The sequence below is a fragment of the Leucopleurus acutus genome (assembly GCF_964270905.1).
Source record: "Leucopleurus acutus genome assembly, chromosome: 8".
Taxonomy (NCBI): Eukaryota; Metazoa; Chordata; class Mammalia; order Artiodactyla; family Delphinidae; genus Leucopleurus; species Leucopleurus acutus.
The window spans coordinates 58,196,654-58,211,810 of NC_139151.1; the positions used below are offsets into that span (position 1 = coordinate 58,196,654).

At 39.3% G+C, this 15,157-nt stretch overlaps 1 protein-coding gene across 1 annotated transcript in view; it reads right to left on the reverse strand.

Annotated features, from left to right (window-relative positions):
• The window catches only part of PAAF1 (proteasomal ATPase associated factor 1), a 41,010-nt gene that overhangs the window by 13,695 nt on the left and 12,158 nt on the right, over positions 1-15,157 (reverse strand). Inside the window, exons 5-7 of the mRNA XM_082843747.1 lie at positions 10,139-10,237; positions 9,363-9,513; positions 1,866-2,060 (exon numbers count right to left, since the gene is read on the reverse strand). Of these exons, the coding sequence (XP_082699873.1) occupies positions 1,866-2,060; positions 9,363-9,513; positions 10,139-10,237 (445 nt within the window). The remainder of the gene's footprint in view (positions 1-1,865; positions 2,061-9,362; positions 9,514-10,138; positions 10,238-15,157) is intronic.

The following is a 15,157-nucleotide window of genomic DNA, read 5'->3' on the forward strand; positions in this document are numbered from 1 at the left end:
TTCCTATTAATCGATTAATTCCCAAAGAGGGGCCAGGCAACATGTGGTAGTCGCAACCATTTTAATTCTTGGACCACAGTGTATCTATATGGGAAGTTTAAGAGAGTGAGGAGAGTACCTGCAGTGTGTCCACAGTGAGGGGCAAAATTCATCCAAATGAGCTGAAAACATATATCCACACAAAAACCTACACAGGGATATTTATAGCAGCTTTATTAATAATTGTCCAAACTTGGAAACAACCAAGATGTCCTCCAGTAGATGAATGAATAGATAAACTGAGGTACATTAAAACAATGGAATATTGTTCAGTGCTTAAAACAATGAGGTATCAAGGACTTCCTTGGTGGCACAGTGGATAAGAATCCACCTGCCAATGCAGGGGACATGGGTTCGAGCCCTGGTCCGGGAAGATCCCACATGCTGCGGAGCAACTAAGCCCGTGCACCACAACTACTGAGCTCGCACGCCACAACTACTGAAGCCTGCGCACCTAGAGCCCGTGCTCTGCAACAAGAGAAGCCACCGCAATGAGAAGGCCATGCACCGCAATGAGAAGGCCATGCACCACAACGAAGAGTAGCCCCCACTCGCCACAACTAGAGAAAGCCCCCCTGAAAAACATTTAAAAATAAATAAATAAATAAATGGAAAAAAAGAAATGAGGTATCAATGCATGAAAAGACATGCAGGAAACTTAAATGCATATTACTAAGTGAAAGAAGCCAATCTGAAAAGGCTACATAGTTTATGATTTCAACTGCAACATTCTAGAAAAGGCAAAGCCATGAAGACAGTAAAAATATCAGTTGCGAAAGGTTATAGGGGATGAAAGGACGAATTGGTGCAGCAAAAGGGATTTTTCAGGCAGTGAAAACTCTGCATGATACTAGAATGATAAACACATGTCATTATACATTTGTCCAAACCCACAGAATATACAACATCAAGAGTGAATCCTAATTTAAACCTTGAACTTTGAGTGATAATGATGTGTCAGTTTAGGTCTATCAATTGTAACAAAAGTACCACTCTGGTGGGGGATGGTGATAACAGGGGAGGGTGTGCAGGTATGTGGGCAAAGGGTATACAAGAACTCTATCTGCTCAATTTCATGTGGACCAAACTGCTCTAAAAAATAAAGCCTCTTAAAAAAAAAAATACGAGAAGCAGAGATGATGGTAGAAAAATAGTCCTATGGAAACAGAGAAGCAAGTATGTTATAATCATACGAAAATAAGAAAAGAATGCAAGCTGCCTTATTAGGACCTTTATCATTCTGACTCAACCAGAGCTTTCACTCTACTCACCTATTTCCGCCTACTATGCTTACGCCAACTTCTGGCCCAAAGAAGCATATCTCTACCCAACAGTCAATTTTACCTCCACACTATTTTAATGTGAACTGCCCCTACCTCTATCCCTGCCCTAGTTCCCATTCTCTCATCCTTCTCATTCTTGTCTGTTCAACTTGAATCTATCCTTCAAGGTTCAACTTCTTTTGTGACATCTCTCATCTATACTAACCTAAAACACTCTCTTCTTCCAAAAAAACATTATATTTGCATTAAGTGAATCACTAAGTTACTTCAGCCAAAATTTTATTGTTCTCTGTTTTACAGGCATTAGTTTCATCTGCTAAATTAAACTGTACTTACTCAAATGCAATAACTGTGACATATACTTCCTTTGTAGATTCCAAAGCAACAGAAACATAGTAGATATGCAACAAATATTAATCTTATGGTAAAAATGGAAATACCAGCTGCAGAGCAGGCGTGAACAAGGAAGAAAAGGAGAAACTAAGGCAAACACTGAAGGAATATAAGGGAACAAAATAAATTCATATACTGTTATCAACTCACTGGGCGTCTGCTCAGGGGAGCCGAGGTTTATAGAGTTGTCAGCAGTACCCACAGCCACTCCGTTGATGGAAGACCCACAGTCTGCAATGACTCCCAAGCAGGCTGAGCGCCCACAGTCCCAAAGTCGTGCTGTTCCATCTCGAGAACCAGATACCACATTCTTCCCCCGATCAACAATGGCTGTATCCAGGATACCTGACAAGAGAAAAAAAAAAGACCCTAAAATGGAGTAGGTAGTAAAGGAACTACAAGGGCAGAGAAGACATATCTGCATAAATGACTCTATTCCTTCACAAACAAGTACTGGATATGTACTACAGGCTGGTGCCAGAAAAACAGAAATAAACAGAACAGGGTCCCTGTTTCCCAATGACTAGCTGCAAGAGACAGACATGGAAAAGAAGCTTTGGATTTAATTTTTAGTGGCATGTGGTTTTCTAGAGCAGTGGTTTTCAAGTTATTATTTTGGCTTTAGAACCTGTTGTTTTTTAATTAATTTATTTTTTTAAAAAATCGTTACTGGAGTATAATTGCTTTACAATGGTGTGTTAGTTTCTGCTGTATAACAGTGAGTCAGCTATACGTATACATACATATATCCCCATATCCCCTCCCACTTGCATCTCCCTCTCATCATCCCTATCCCACCCCTCTAGGTGGTCACAAAGCACCGAGCTGATCTCCCTATGCTATGTGGCTGCTTTCCACTAGTTATCTATTTTACATTTGGTAGTGTATATATGTCCATGCCACTCTCTCACTTCATCCCGGCTTACCCTTCCCCCTCCCCATGTCCTCAAGTCCATTCTCCACGTCTACATCTTTATTCCTGTCCTGCGCCTAGGTTCTTCAGAACCATGTTTTGTTTTTTTAGATTCCATATGTTACCATACGCTATTTGTTTTTCTCCTTCTGATTTACTTCACTCTGTATGACAGACTCTAGGTCCATCCACCTCATTACAAATAACTCAATTTCACTTCTTTTTTATGGCTGAGTAATATTCCATTGTATATATGTGCCACATCTTCTTTATCCATTCATCTGTCAATGGACACTTAGGTTGCTTCCATGTCCTGGCTATTGTAAATAGTGCTGCAATGAACATTGTGGTACATGACTCTTTTTTTTTTTTTTTTTTAATTTATGGCTGCATTGGGTCTTCATTGCTGCGCGAGAGCTTTTCTCTAGTTGCGACGCACTAGGGCTTTTCTCTAGTTGCAGCGAGCAGGGGCTACTCTTCGTTGTGGTACACGGGCTTCTCATTGTGGTGGCTTCTCTTGTTGCAGAGCACGGGCTCTAGGCACATGGACTTCAGTAGTTGTAGCATGCAGACTCATTAGTTTGGCTCCCAGGCTCTAGAGCACAGGCTCAGTAGTTGTGGCGCATGGGCTTAGTTGCTCCGCAGCATGTGGGATCTTCCCAGACCAGGGCTTGAACCTGTGTCCCCTGAATTGGCAGGCGGATTCTTAACCACTGCACCACCAGGGAAGCCCAACATGACTCTTCGTGAATTATCAGTTTCTCAGGGTACATGTCCAGTAGTGGGATTGCTGGGTCGTATAAAAACTGTTTTTTAAACAAAAATTAAGTAGACATCCTAGACAGCTCAGTGTGAAAATCACTGTCTTAAAAGATCCTGCTGCTTCCATTGGGAACTAATCTTAAAAAAGGAGTGACTCCTCATCTGGCCAAGATGGAGTAGTCCCATTGCTCCCAGGTCCTCTCCTTACAACTAAAAAAACCTGGACATAAGACAACAAACAAGCACAAGAAGGTTGAAAGATGTAAAGAAGAAAGCAGTCCACCTAGGGACCTCAGGACTTGAAGAACAACAGGGCAATGAATTCCCTGGATTTCCTTACTGCCTCCCATATATCCTAGACAGGACACTGCAGAAGCCTCTAACATAGAACTAATTTTTTAAAAAAGGCACAAATTAAAAACAAAAAACAACAACCAAACAACTCCAAGAAAAGTCTGTTGCCTCTAGGCAGAAGACTGAGAAAAGGGTGGCCTAATGGTACAGAAAAGCTTTTTGGCAATATCCATCTTACTCAAACAGCAACAGAAAAACTGCTACCTCCCCTCTCCCAAAGAGTCAGTGGGGCTGAACAGGGAGTGATTTCTACCTCAACCCCCATGGAAGCAGGAGACAGCTCTCCAATTCCCCCCACCCAGCGACGCTGACCAGGCCGAGCAGGGTACCGTCAGTAGGGAGCTGGGCCTCTACTCTCACCCAGCACCAATGGGGGAAAGAGGTAAAACATAAGGGACAGGGAAGTAGCACTCCACTTTCCCCAACCCATCCCCTGGTGTCAGTCAGCAGGAAACAGAGCTTACAAACCCACTTTGGAGGAAAGGAAGTAGTGCAAGTTGAGGTGATGCAAGATGGTGCCCCACTTCTATCAGGAAGGCGTCAGCAAGGTCAAGGGGAAGCTGAGCTTCTACCTCACCTGTTTGCAGACAGGTAGCATGAGCCAGTGCTCCACTTTTGCCAGAGCAGTGTTAGAGGAGCCCAGCAGGAAGCTGAGTATACACATCTCCTGGGCCCCTGTACCATACCTCGACAGGGGACCACCTGCTAAAAAAGATCAAGTAAGATGCAGAGTGTTATAATATCCAAAATGTCCACAGATTTTATGACTTTTGAAGCCCTTTGTCACCCCTTATCTGACTATTTTCTATGATCCCTGGCTTCAGGAGCACCCAGTGTAAAAAGGTAGAGACAATCAAGGACATAAAGAGTTTCAGGGGCATACATGTGACAACATAGGACTGTGGAGTAGAAAGGGAGTCTGGCCCTATGGTGATACAGGCAGGGCTAGTACTTGCTTTATTAAAACCCATTTAATTATCCTATTATAGGTGCCCAATAAACACTTGCAGGCTGAGTAATAAGAGTACCTGATCAAAGGTTACTTAGTAAACTAGTGCCCTAGCTTGCTCCCATTCTGCTCAAGATGAGATGACTTCAGATATATAAACCTTGACAAAAACTCTACAAAAACTCAATATAAGGTACAAGTGATGGATGAGCCACGCAGTTAACCACATGCCTCAACTCTCAGTGGCAATTTCACTTTGAAAGCCTTTTTCAGGAAAAAGATGAATTCATAAAAATGCCACAAACTTTAAAAGTAGCCAATTTAGGGCCTGTTTGATAAAATATGATTTTCTCAGGTGGGACCTAATTCACAGGGTAAGTTTCCAAATATATCTAATTTAAAATAAAAACTAAATACAATTTATATAGCTGGTTACAGTGGTTGGAAAAATAAAATGTAATCCTTGTACTTATATATCTACTGGATAAAGGCCATATAGATAAGCTTTTATTTATTTATTTATTTTTGGTTATATGTTGGTTTTTTTAATTCATTTTTATTGGCATGTGGTTGCTTTACAATGTTGTGTTAGCCTAGATAAGCTTTTAAAAGTAGGCTTTCCCTCAGAAGCAGGTCTAAGGAGGCAACATATCTTGTTGCTATTTTATGTTTCTTATTTACAACATATTTTGTAATCATAAAGTACCCTGAGTTTAGAAAATCCACCTTTCCACTCTATCTCCATAACACACTCAGCATTCTAGCTAGAAACGGATCTTAGATCTTTCAAGAATCTTAAGGAATCACCAATAGGAACATAAGGAAGGGGCTTCAACTCTTACTAAGCCATCAAAGATCTGTTTATGTCTTTATTGGGAAGTTCCAACCACTATTTAAAAATGCTGAGTTCCATGGAAGTGATGCAAACTTAAAAAAAAAAAAAAAAAGGTTCTGAAAAATATGTATCCAAGACAGGATGCTACAGCTGTGGCTAGGGAGCTATGAATAGTATTAACTGTGTACAAATTTCAACTAATACTCAGTAAAGAGCTGCCATCTAGGAAGTTTTCCTTTTTTATGAAAGTAGAGTGGAAAACTATCACTCCCTCTCTAATAAAATGTCACAACATAGTGGCATCTAGTGTGGGTCTCTTTACTCTTAGGTGACAAGAATAAAAGAAAGAGGAGCCTTACAGGAGCAGGAATCTGTGAGGAATTACCTTAAGAAGAAGCTATAAAGGAGCAGGAATGCCTTTGTAAGAGAAGTAGCCATAGCTAAGACCTAGCAGAGCTGCAAAGGCTTAGATACCAAATCAAACAGACAGAAGTCCTCAACATATAAACCAAGATGAAAAAAATCTGCATTCAAATAAAGATTCAGCTGATTTACAGATAAACATCATAGCCAAAGTCTGGGAAATAATAATAATGTTAGATGAAACTATGACTGAAATAAGTATTAGTAAGAAACAGCAAATTTCATATTTCTAGGCAGGTTTTTTAACAAGTTTACTCTATTCAGATCTCAGAAAATAATGAGCCTTGAAGCACCTATTACTTGGAGGCAGCATATCCTATTTCACAGAAAGTATATAAGAGTTTGAAAAGAATGCAACCTGGTTTCTCAAATGTAAGCATCTTTCCTACCTTGGTGAGCAAAAAACCTCAACCGATCAACTGAAATGGTGTTTCATTTGGTCTCAATGTTTTCACAGATTATGAAAGACCTGGTGCTTATTACAAAGAATTAAGATTATGAATATATATCTCCAAATTCACCAACCTTAATTAAATAGCCTGGTCAATTAAAAATTTTCAAACTGATTAAAGTACACTTTAGAGCTACTTAGTAAATTCATATATTACAAATAGAACACTGCTTTTAGTTTATCTTTTCATTAGACAGATTTACAAAAATCTTATCTCTGCTTAAGAACACACTAATCCTTTAAATAAGTATAAAATATATATCTAAAAGTATTAGAAAAGACCAATTACATATCAACTAAGATCAAAAATGTCTACTGTATTAGAAATAACAATTTCTGCTTTTCACATTTGACAAGTATGTTAAAACATCACAAAAAAAACAAACAAACAAAAAAAACATCACAAGGTTCAACTTCCCTGGCAGGGATTAAAGTATAGTGTCATATTTTTTATGAACAATAATAGCATTCACTGTGCACTTATTACATACCAGGGATTATACTAAATCTCTCATATGTACCATTTCATTTAATACTATTATCCCCATTTTACATATGAGGAAATTAAGGCTCAGAAAAGTTAAGCAACTTTCCAAGGCTTCCCAGACTTTAAATGGGAGAATTAAGATTTAAACCAAGATTTGTATGTCTCCAAATCCTATGTTTTGCCACTCTACTGTACTGGCTCCCTTACTATCATGTTTCCATATACTAGAAGCAGTAAGCAAGCCAGGGACTTAATTAAGCTAACGAAAGGTTATTCTTTATAACAGATCTTTATACAGAGCTGCTCTATTAGTGTCCAGATGATTCTTTGCAATAAGCATCAGGTAATGTTCAATCCAGTCTTCCTTTTATGTCTTGCTTGCCAAGACTTGCCTAGGCAATAAAAGACCATGTCCACTTCAACACTATCTTCTGCTTCTCTTATTTAGTCACCACTTGTGAAAACACTAAAGATCACAAATGCAAATAATAATTCTTTATTGTTTTTTATGTGGTTCATGACTTTTATTAAAATGCTTCAAAATCTCAGAACTAAAGAGATTGTAAAAAAGGAGCCACACAAAGCAACTTGGAAGTCAACTAGGTAAAGACAGTGAGCCATATATGCCGCTGTTATTGGAGATTAATCTTGATTTTAGCTCCATACTTCTGAAGAATGGGCAACCCCAAACCTGGGGCTCCTTTGTAGAATTAACTGGAGAGAAGCATTTAAGACCTGACAGACATTAACCTGGATCTGACTTCATGCAATTTCCCCTAAAGCTTATCATTTCTGTTCAATCTAATTTAAAAAAAAATAACAACAAACCCTCTCAAGGAAAAAAAAGTAAGGGTGTTATACTCTGGAGAAGCGCCTACCCCCACCCCAGAACTTTCTCACAAGGTCAAAAGAATGGAACAACTATATGAATAAAAGCTTAAATCAGATCAACAAACACTCTAGAGTTCAACCTAAGCTAAGTGACACACATGGATTCTTAAGGAGAACTGAAGAACACTGGGAGACTTAGGATTCATGTGGAGGGCACAGTCAATAACTATAGTAATCCAAAGGTATTCTAAAGTTAAGTGTGCACGGATGTTAAATATGCATCTTCTTAAGTTCAACATGCAGAGCTATGCCTTGTTCACTGGAAAGGTCCCCCATGCCTTGCATCTTCAAGGTGGCCAGATCTAAGGTGAATCCCTCAGTGTTCTTCTAAACTCCTTTGGCTCCTGGATTCCCCAACAGTGCAGGCTGCTTTGACTCCTCAGACCTGTCAGTTCTTTGGACTGAACGTGAAGAAGCCTCTATATATCCCTTCTACTCCCTTTCAATGCACCCATGTACTTAAGTTTCAGAAGAAAACCCATTTATTTGCTAAGGTTAACATACGTGTTTGCTAGATGATCTATATGTAATCTGACAAACCATTGTAAAGAAATACTAAAACTTAAAAAAATCAACTCTACACACAAGCTATTTATAATATAGTCAGGTAGACAAGGCAAAAACACTGGGTTAAATACCATAAGTATAGGGCAAATACATAATAAATTCCCAAATGAGTGGTGTAGATGATGTGTATTATGATCCCAAAGGAGTGATCAAGGTAAGAAATTATTTGAGGATGTTATTAACATTTTCAAAAATATCCAAACTTGGGGCTTCCCTGGTGGCGCAGTGGTTGAGAGTCCGCCTGCCGGGGAGATGGGTTCGTGCCCAGGTCCAGGAGGATCCCACATGCCGTGGAGCGGCTGGGCCCGTGAGCCATGGCCACTGAGCCTGTGCGTCTGGAGCCTGTGCTCTGCAATGGGAGAGGCCACAACAGTGAGAGGCCCGCGTACCCGAAAAAAAAAAAAAATCCAAACTTGTAAAAATAAGAATGACATATTTACCATTTCTTTTAAACATTCCCAATTAGGATAAAACATCTCTAAATTAACTTTTTTCCCAACAAACCAACCAATCAGTTACAGAGGGAAGATGTTCTCACTCTGTCTCTACAATCCAATATCAACAGGTTATGTGGTTAATCCATTTCAAAAAACTGAACTGTGATTTAAATCCACAGGAATCGACCATCAATACAAGGTCTATCCGATGTCTGGTGATGCAGCTGTTTGCAACACAGCTTTTACTGTCACCTCAGCCAAAGGACTAATGTGAAATAGTGGGCATACCTCTCTCTCTTTTTTCCCAGCACACAAGTAGATGATCTCCTATGGAGCCTTTTTTCCCCTTATCAATTGTCGAAAACAATGATCTATGTAAGTTAGTGAATTCTAGATAGCAATAATAAGACTGAGTAGGAAAGGAATTTCTAATCCTTGGGGAAATACCATTTCATTTAAATGGCCAGTTGGATGAATTACTTGTGTTTTTGTGGATAACTAGATTCTGTTTCTATCTTTTTGGTGACTCATTTCTGGGGATCATTACAGAAACCTTTAGGAGAAATCCCTCTTCATACCTCCTTTGTGACCTTTGAAGGTCACCACACAGCTAGCATCTTCAGCTGACCAGATCTTCAGCTGGGCATCCATTCCCCCACTCAGAACCACAAGGCCTGATGGGAAAAACCTGCAACAATTCACATCAAATACATGTCCTTCCAATACTCTCTGGAAAAACAAAAGAAAATTCCATGCTAGTTCTCTTGTCCGTCCCTTGATGTTCTCTTACCTCCCATATCCTTAGTTCCGTAAATGATATATCTACATGCTGCATTTTAAAACAAAAGAGGTCCAAAGAATCTCTTTAGTTCATCTGTATACCAGGTAATGTTCTTAGAGCTGCTGGCTCCCTTTCCTGGGCTTTGGCTGCAAATGTTGTGAATTTGAATTCCATAGCTCTCATAGCCATCCCTAAGTCTAGTTCTACATATAAGGAGCTGAGGAGGCTTGAGGGCTCTTTCACTTGTCTTTTCTTAAAATCCTCTGTACAGGTTGGGGGGCTCAGCCATACAGTCAGTGTAACAGCCTAGCTACTCTGTCTTAGAAATGGGTCACTGAAGGCAGTTCATACCATCCACTCACAGACATTCACTAGCCTGGCTCTTCCACTGTTCCAGCCCCAATTTGTTCTGGCAAATCACCAAACTTGAGCATGGTTCTCAGATTAACAAATGGAAGAACAAAGATCAATTGAAGTGAAGTGTTCCTACATTTTCAGAATGGGCCACTCTTCTTTCCATGGCCCAGTCTAAGGTTTCTCAGACCACCCTAAAAGTGTACCCAAAGCCTTTACTCTGAGCTCTCCATTGGAAGCCTGCCAGATCTTCATGCTCCCATCGGTACTAGAAGACACACCAAGGCCTCCTCCACTGGAAATGTCCAGGCATGTTATCTGTTTAAACGACAAAACAACCAGTGTTACAAATAACGAAATGCTCTTCTTCCCTTGAAATATGTTATAAACCTCTCTCATTTTACACTCCCCTAAGACTTCTTCAAGCCTGTGCTTCCCAACACAAAGGACATGTGTTTCATATGAAGGCTGAGTTATCATCACCGATCTCCCAACAAGGCTGGGGCCAAAACCCTTTATTTCTCGAAACAAAAAACTATTCTTGTAGTCATCTATAATCTCCTGCTTCAGCTATAAAGTTACTTATTCCCATATCATTTCCATAGTTTCTATCTTTTGCTGTTTTATTTTAAAATTAAGATACCTCTCCTAATTCTTAGGAACCCACTTACACAAAAAGACAGATTTCCAAGATGCACCAGGATTCAAGGAAAAGTAAAGATGCTTCCAATTTACTACTTTATATTCCCTCTGTAAAATCGTAACTGTCTGTGTGTATTTCAGAATAAGTAATAGAAAAATTCTCAAATTCACTTATGCAATTTCAATATTAGGAATCACTTCATGAATAAGCCATGATCAGAATGTCAAGTCTCTTTCATAAATCAATACATGCATACATAATATCCCCTTTTTATTAAAAAACACCCAGTTACAAATATTCCAGAAATGTAAGACTGAGATATATAATTACAGTCATATTCCCAGCAACTATGATTCCAATATGACCTAAATTATTTTTAAAAAGTAGGAACTTTCAACAACAAAAAACAAAAAAAAATAGGAATTTTGCCTTTAATTATTCAACCTTCCACTTTACATCTCTATGCCAATTAAGCCATAATGAATAGGTCTGGCAAAAACTAAAGGGATATATGGGTCAACTCTAACACTTTCTAAGACTTTTTCTTCTTTATTTTGGTTCCTCAATAAAAGGACCATTAACTTAATTGCAGTTCTTTTAATTTTAAGGATTATGACAACAATTAACATTTATATCATGTTTTATCATTTATAAAACATTTTTAAATACACTGAATCATTTGATCCTCATAATAATCCCATTCTGCTCCTAGCTTCTCATTGGTGGATACTGCTTTCACATTCTAGTGTAGGAGACATTTCTCAGATGTATCTTTCTTCTCCAACACCACTGCTACCACCCTAATCCTGGGCCTTAAATCTGACTACCAGTACTGTCAAATTCAACTCTATTCTGGCTCCCCAACTACATGATGAGCTTTATAAGTGTCAGAACGATGTCCAGCACTTTCTCACACAAATCACAGGCTATGTACACAGTAACTATTTAACAAATACCTAATAACAGTTTGGGAAGAGGGATGAAGCAGCTCATCAACACTAGATAAGAAAGTAAAGCCATCTGACCTATATCAATGAGACCAGCTACTGTCCCCATTCAAGGGCCCCAGAAACAAAACATATTTAAACACTTTCCTACTCACTCTGAAATCAATTTAATCCCTAAAGCAATATAGCCCAACCTCTTTCCTGACTCAGGCACCATCTATCCAACTGCCTGCTAGGCATCTATCTTTGGCTTTATAGTGGACACCTGAAACTTAACATGTCCAAAACAGAACCCTTATTTCCCCTGCTCCCTACCAATGCAACTACTTGTCCCCCAAGTAAATGACACCAGAATTTACCCAATTCTCATGCCAAAATTTTTGGAATTATCCCAACTCCTCATTTACTCACATCTTATATCCAAGTCATTGGCAAATCCTGTCTGGACCCACACCCTAGAATACAGGCTCTATACCACAGTTCTATCCATTACTATATAGCCCCAGTGCCCAGAAGAGTATCTGGAATATAGTAGCTGATTAATAAATGGGTGAATCACCTAATAATGAGCTCAAATAAGAGAAAGGGAGAATAAGAAATAGAATAAATGAACAATTAATGATTTTTTTTAAAATGACCCACTCCTCAAAAGGTAAATGGTTTTCCCAACTCCCCAAGGAGTTCACCACTTCCTCCCCCAGTGGTCTTCAGCTTCTATGTTTATATTGGGTTGGCCAAAAAGTTCATTTGGATTTTTCTATAACATCTTACGGCAAAACCCAAATGAACTTTTTGGCCAACTCAATATATCATAGTGGTTGTCAACCAGGGGCAATTTGTTTCTGGGGGGACATTTGGTGATGTCTGTAAACATTTTTAGTTGTCACAACTGGGGGCGGTGTCCAATGGACAACTTGTAGCTAGAGGCCAGGGATGCAGCTAAACATCCTACAGTGCATAGAACAGTCCCCTACAAAAAAGAATTATCTAGCTTAAAATGTCAATACTGCCAAGGTTGAGAAACTCTGATATATGATTTGGAACCCTCTCAGTTAATATACTCTTCCTGGAAAGGATAGGGATATTGTGTTATTTATCTCAGTTACATATCTTTGGGGCCCTAGTTCCTAGACCTAAAAAGGAATTAAGTCTGAACTATCTATTCTTCCAAAGTGATAGAACACTGAAAAGTAGATTATACATCATACCAGTTGTCTCCTTCCTCCAGATTTTTATTAAAGAGAAAGAGGAAAGAGAACTAACATTTATTGAATAGCTAGCTATTATGTGCCAGACATGTAACAGACACTACTCTCATATAATCCACTCAAAAATCTTTAAGTATTGGTGAGAAATCTGAGGTTTAAGAGGTAGTTTAATTTCCCCAAGGTGAAAGAGCAGAGCCAGGACACAAACCTAGGTCAGAGCCTAAAGCTAAAGATCTATTCCTTAGTTACAGCAAAAGAACAGACAGATCAATGGAGCATTCCTAAATATTGGATAAAGATGACAATTTAGAGACCTTCAAAATGGTGGAGGAGTGAGATGTGGAGATCACCATCCTCCCCACAAATACATCAGAAATACATCTACATGTGGAACAACTCCTACAGAACACCTACTGAACGCTGGCAGAAGATCTCAGACTTCCCAAAAGATATATATATTTTTTTCCTTTCTCTCTTTTTGTGAGTGTGTATGTGTATGCTTCTGTGTGTGATTTTGTCTGTATAGCTTTGCTTTTACCATTTGTCCTAGGGTTCTGTCTGTCTGGTTTTTTTGGTTTGTTTTTTATTTTTTAGTATAGTTTTTAGTGCTTGTTATCATTGGTGGATTTGTTTTTCGGTTTGCTTGCTCTATTCTTTCTTTCTTTTTTCCCCCTTTTTTATTACTTTTTAATCTTTTTATTTTTAATAATTTTTTTTATTTTAATAACTTTATTTTATTTTTTCTTTCTTTCTTTTTTTCCTTCTAAGCCATGTGGCTGACAGGGTTTTGGTGCTCCGGCCGGGTGTCAGGCCTGTACCTCTGAGGTGGGAGAGCCGAGTTCAGGACATTGGTCAACCAGAGACCTCCCAGCTCCACATAATATCAAATGGCAAAAGCTCTCCCAGAGACCTCCATCTCAACGCTAAGACCCAGCTCCACTCAACGAACAGCAAGCTACAGTGCTGGACACCCTATGCCAAACAACTAGCAAGACAGGAACACAACCCCACCCATTAGCAGAGAGGCTGCCTATAATCAGAATAAGGCCACAGGCACCCTAAAACACACCACCGGATACGGTCTTGCCCACCAGAAAGACAAGATCTAGCCTCTTCCACCAGAACACAGGCACCAGTTCCTTCCACCAGGAAGCCTACACAATCCACTGAACCAACCTTAGCCACTGGGGGCAGACACCAAAATCAACGGGAACTACGAACTTGCAGCCTGTGAAAAGGAGACCCCAAACACAGTAAGTTAAGCAAAATGAGAAGACAGAGGAACGCACAGCAGATGAAGGAGCAAGGTGAAAACCCACCAGACCAAACAAATGAAAAGGAAATAGGCAGTCTACCTGAAAAAGAATTCAGAGTAATGATAGTAAAGATGATCCAAAATCTTGGAAATAGAATGGAGAAAATACAAGAAATGTTTAACAAGGACCTAGAAGAACTACAGAGCAAACAAACAATGATGAACAACACAACAAATGAAATAAAAAATTCTCTAGAAGGGGGCTTCCCTGGTGGCGCAGTGGTTAAGAATCTGCCTGCCAATGCAGGGGACATCGGTTTGAGCCCTGGTCTGGAGAAGATCGCACATGCCATGGAGCTACCAAGTTCATGTGCCACAACTACTGAGTCTGTGCTCTACATTTCACGAATCACAACTACTGAAGTCTGCAAGCCACAACTACTGAAGCCCACACACCTAGAGTCCGTGCTCTGCAACAAGAGAAGCCACCACAATGAGAAGCCAGTGCACCACAATGAAGAGTAGCCCCCACTTGACACAACTAGAGAAAGCCGCAAGCAGCAACAAAGAGCCAACACAGTCAAAAAATAAAAATAAGTAAAATAAATAAATTAAAAAAAAATTCTCTAGAAGGAATCAACAGCAGAATAACTGAAGCGGAAGAATGGATAAGTGACCTGGAAGATAAAATAGTGGAAATAACTACTGCAGAGCAAAATAAAGAAAAATGAAAAGAATTGAGGACAGTTTGAGAGACCTCTGGGACAACATTAAACGCACCAACATTCGAATTACAGGGATCTCAGAAGAAGAAGAGAAAAAGAAAGGGACTGAGAAAATATTTGAAGAGATTATAGTTGAAAACTTCCCTAATATGGGAAAGGAAATAGTCAATCAGGTCCAGGAAGTGCAGAGAGTCCCATACAGGATAAATCCAAGGAGAAACATGCCATGATATTAACTAAACTATCAAAAATTAAATACAAAGAAAAAATATTAAAAGGAGCAAGGGAAAAACAACAAATAACATACAAGGGAATACCCATAAGGTGAACAGCTGATCTTTCAGCAGAAACTCTGCAAGCCAGAAAGGAGTGGCAGGACATATTTAAAGTGATGAAAGGGAAAGACCTACAACCAAGATTACTCTACCCAGCAAGGATCTCATTCAGATTCGACAGAGAA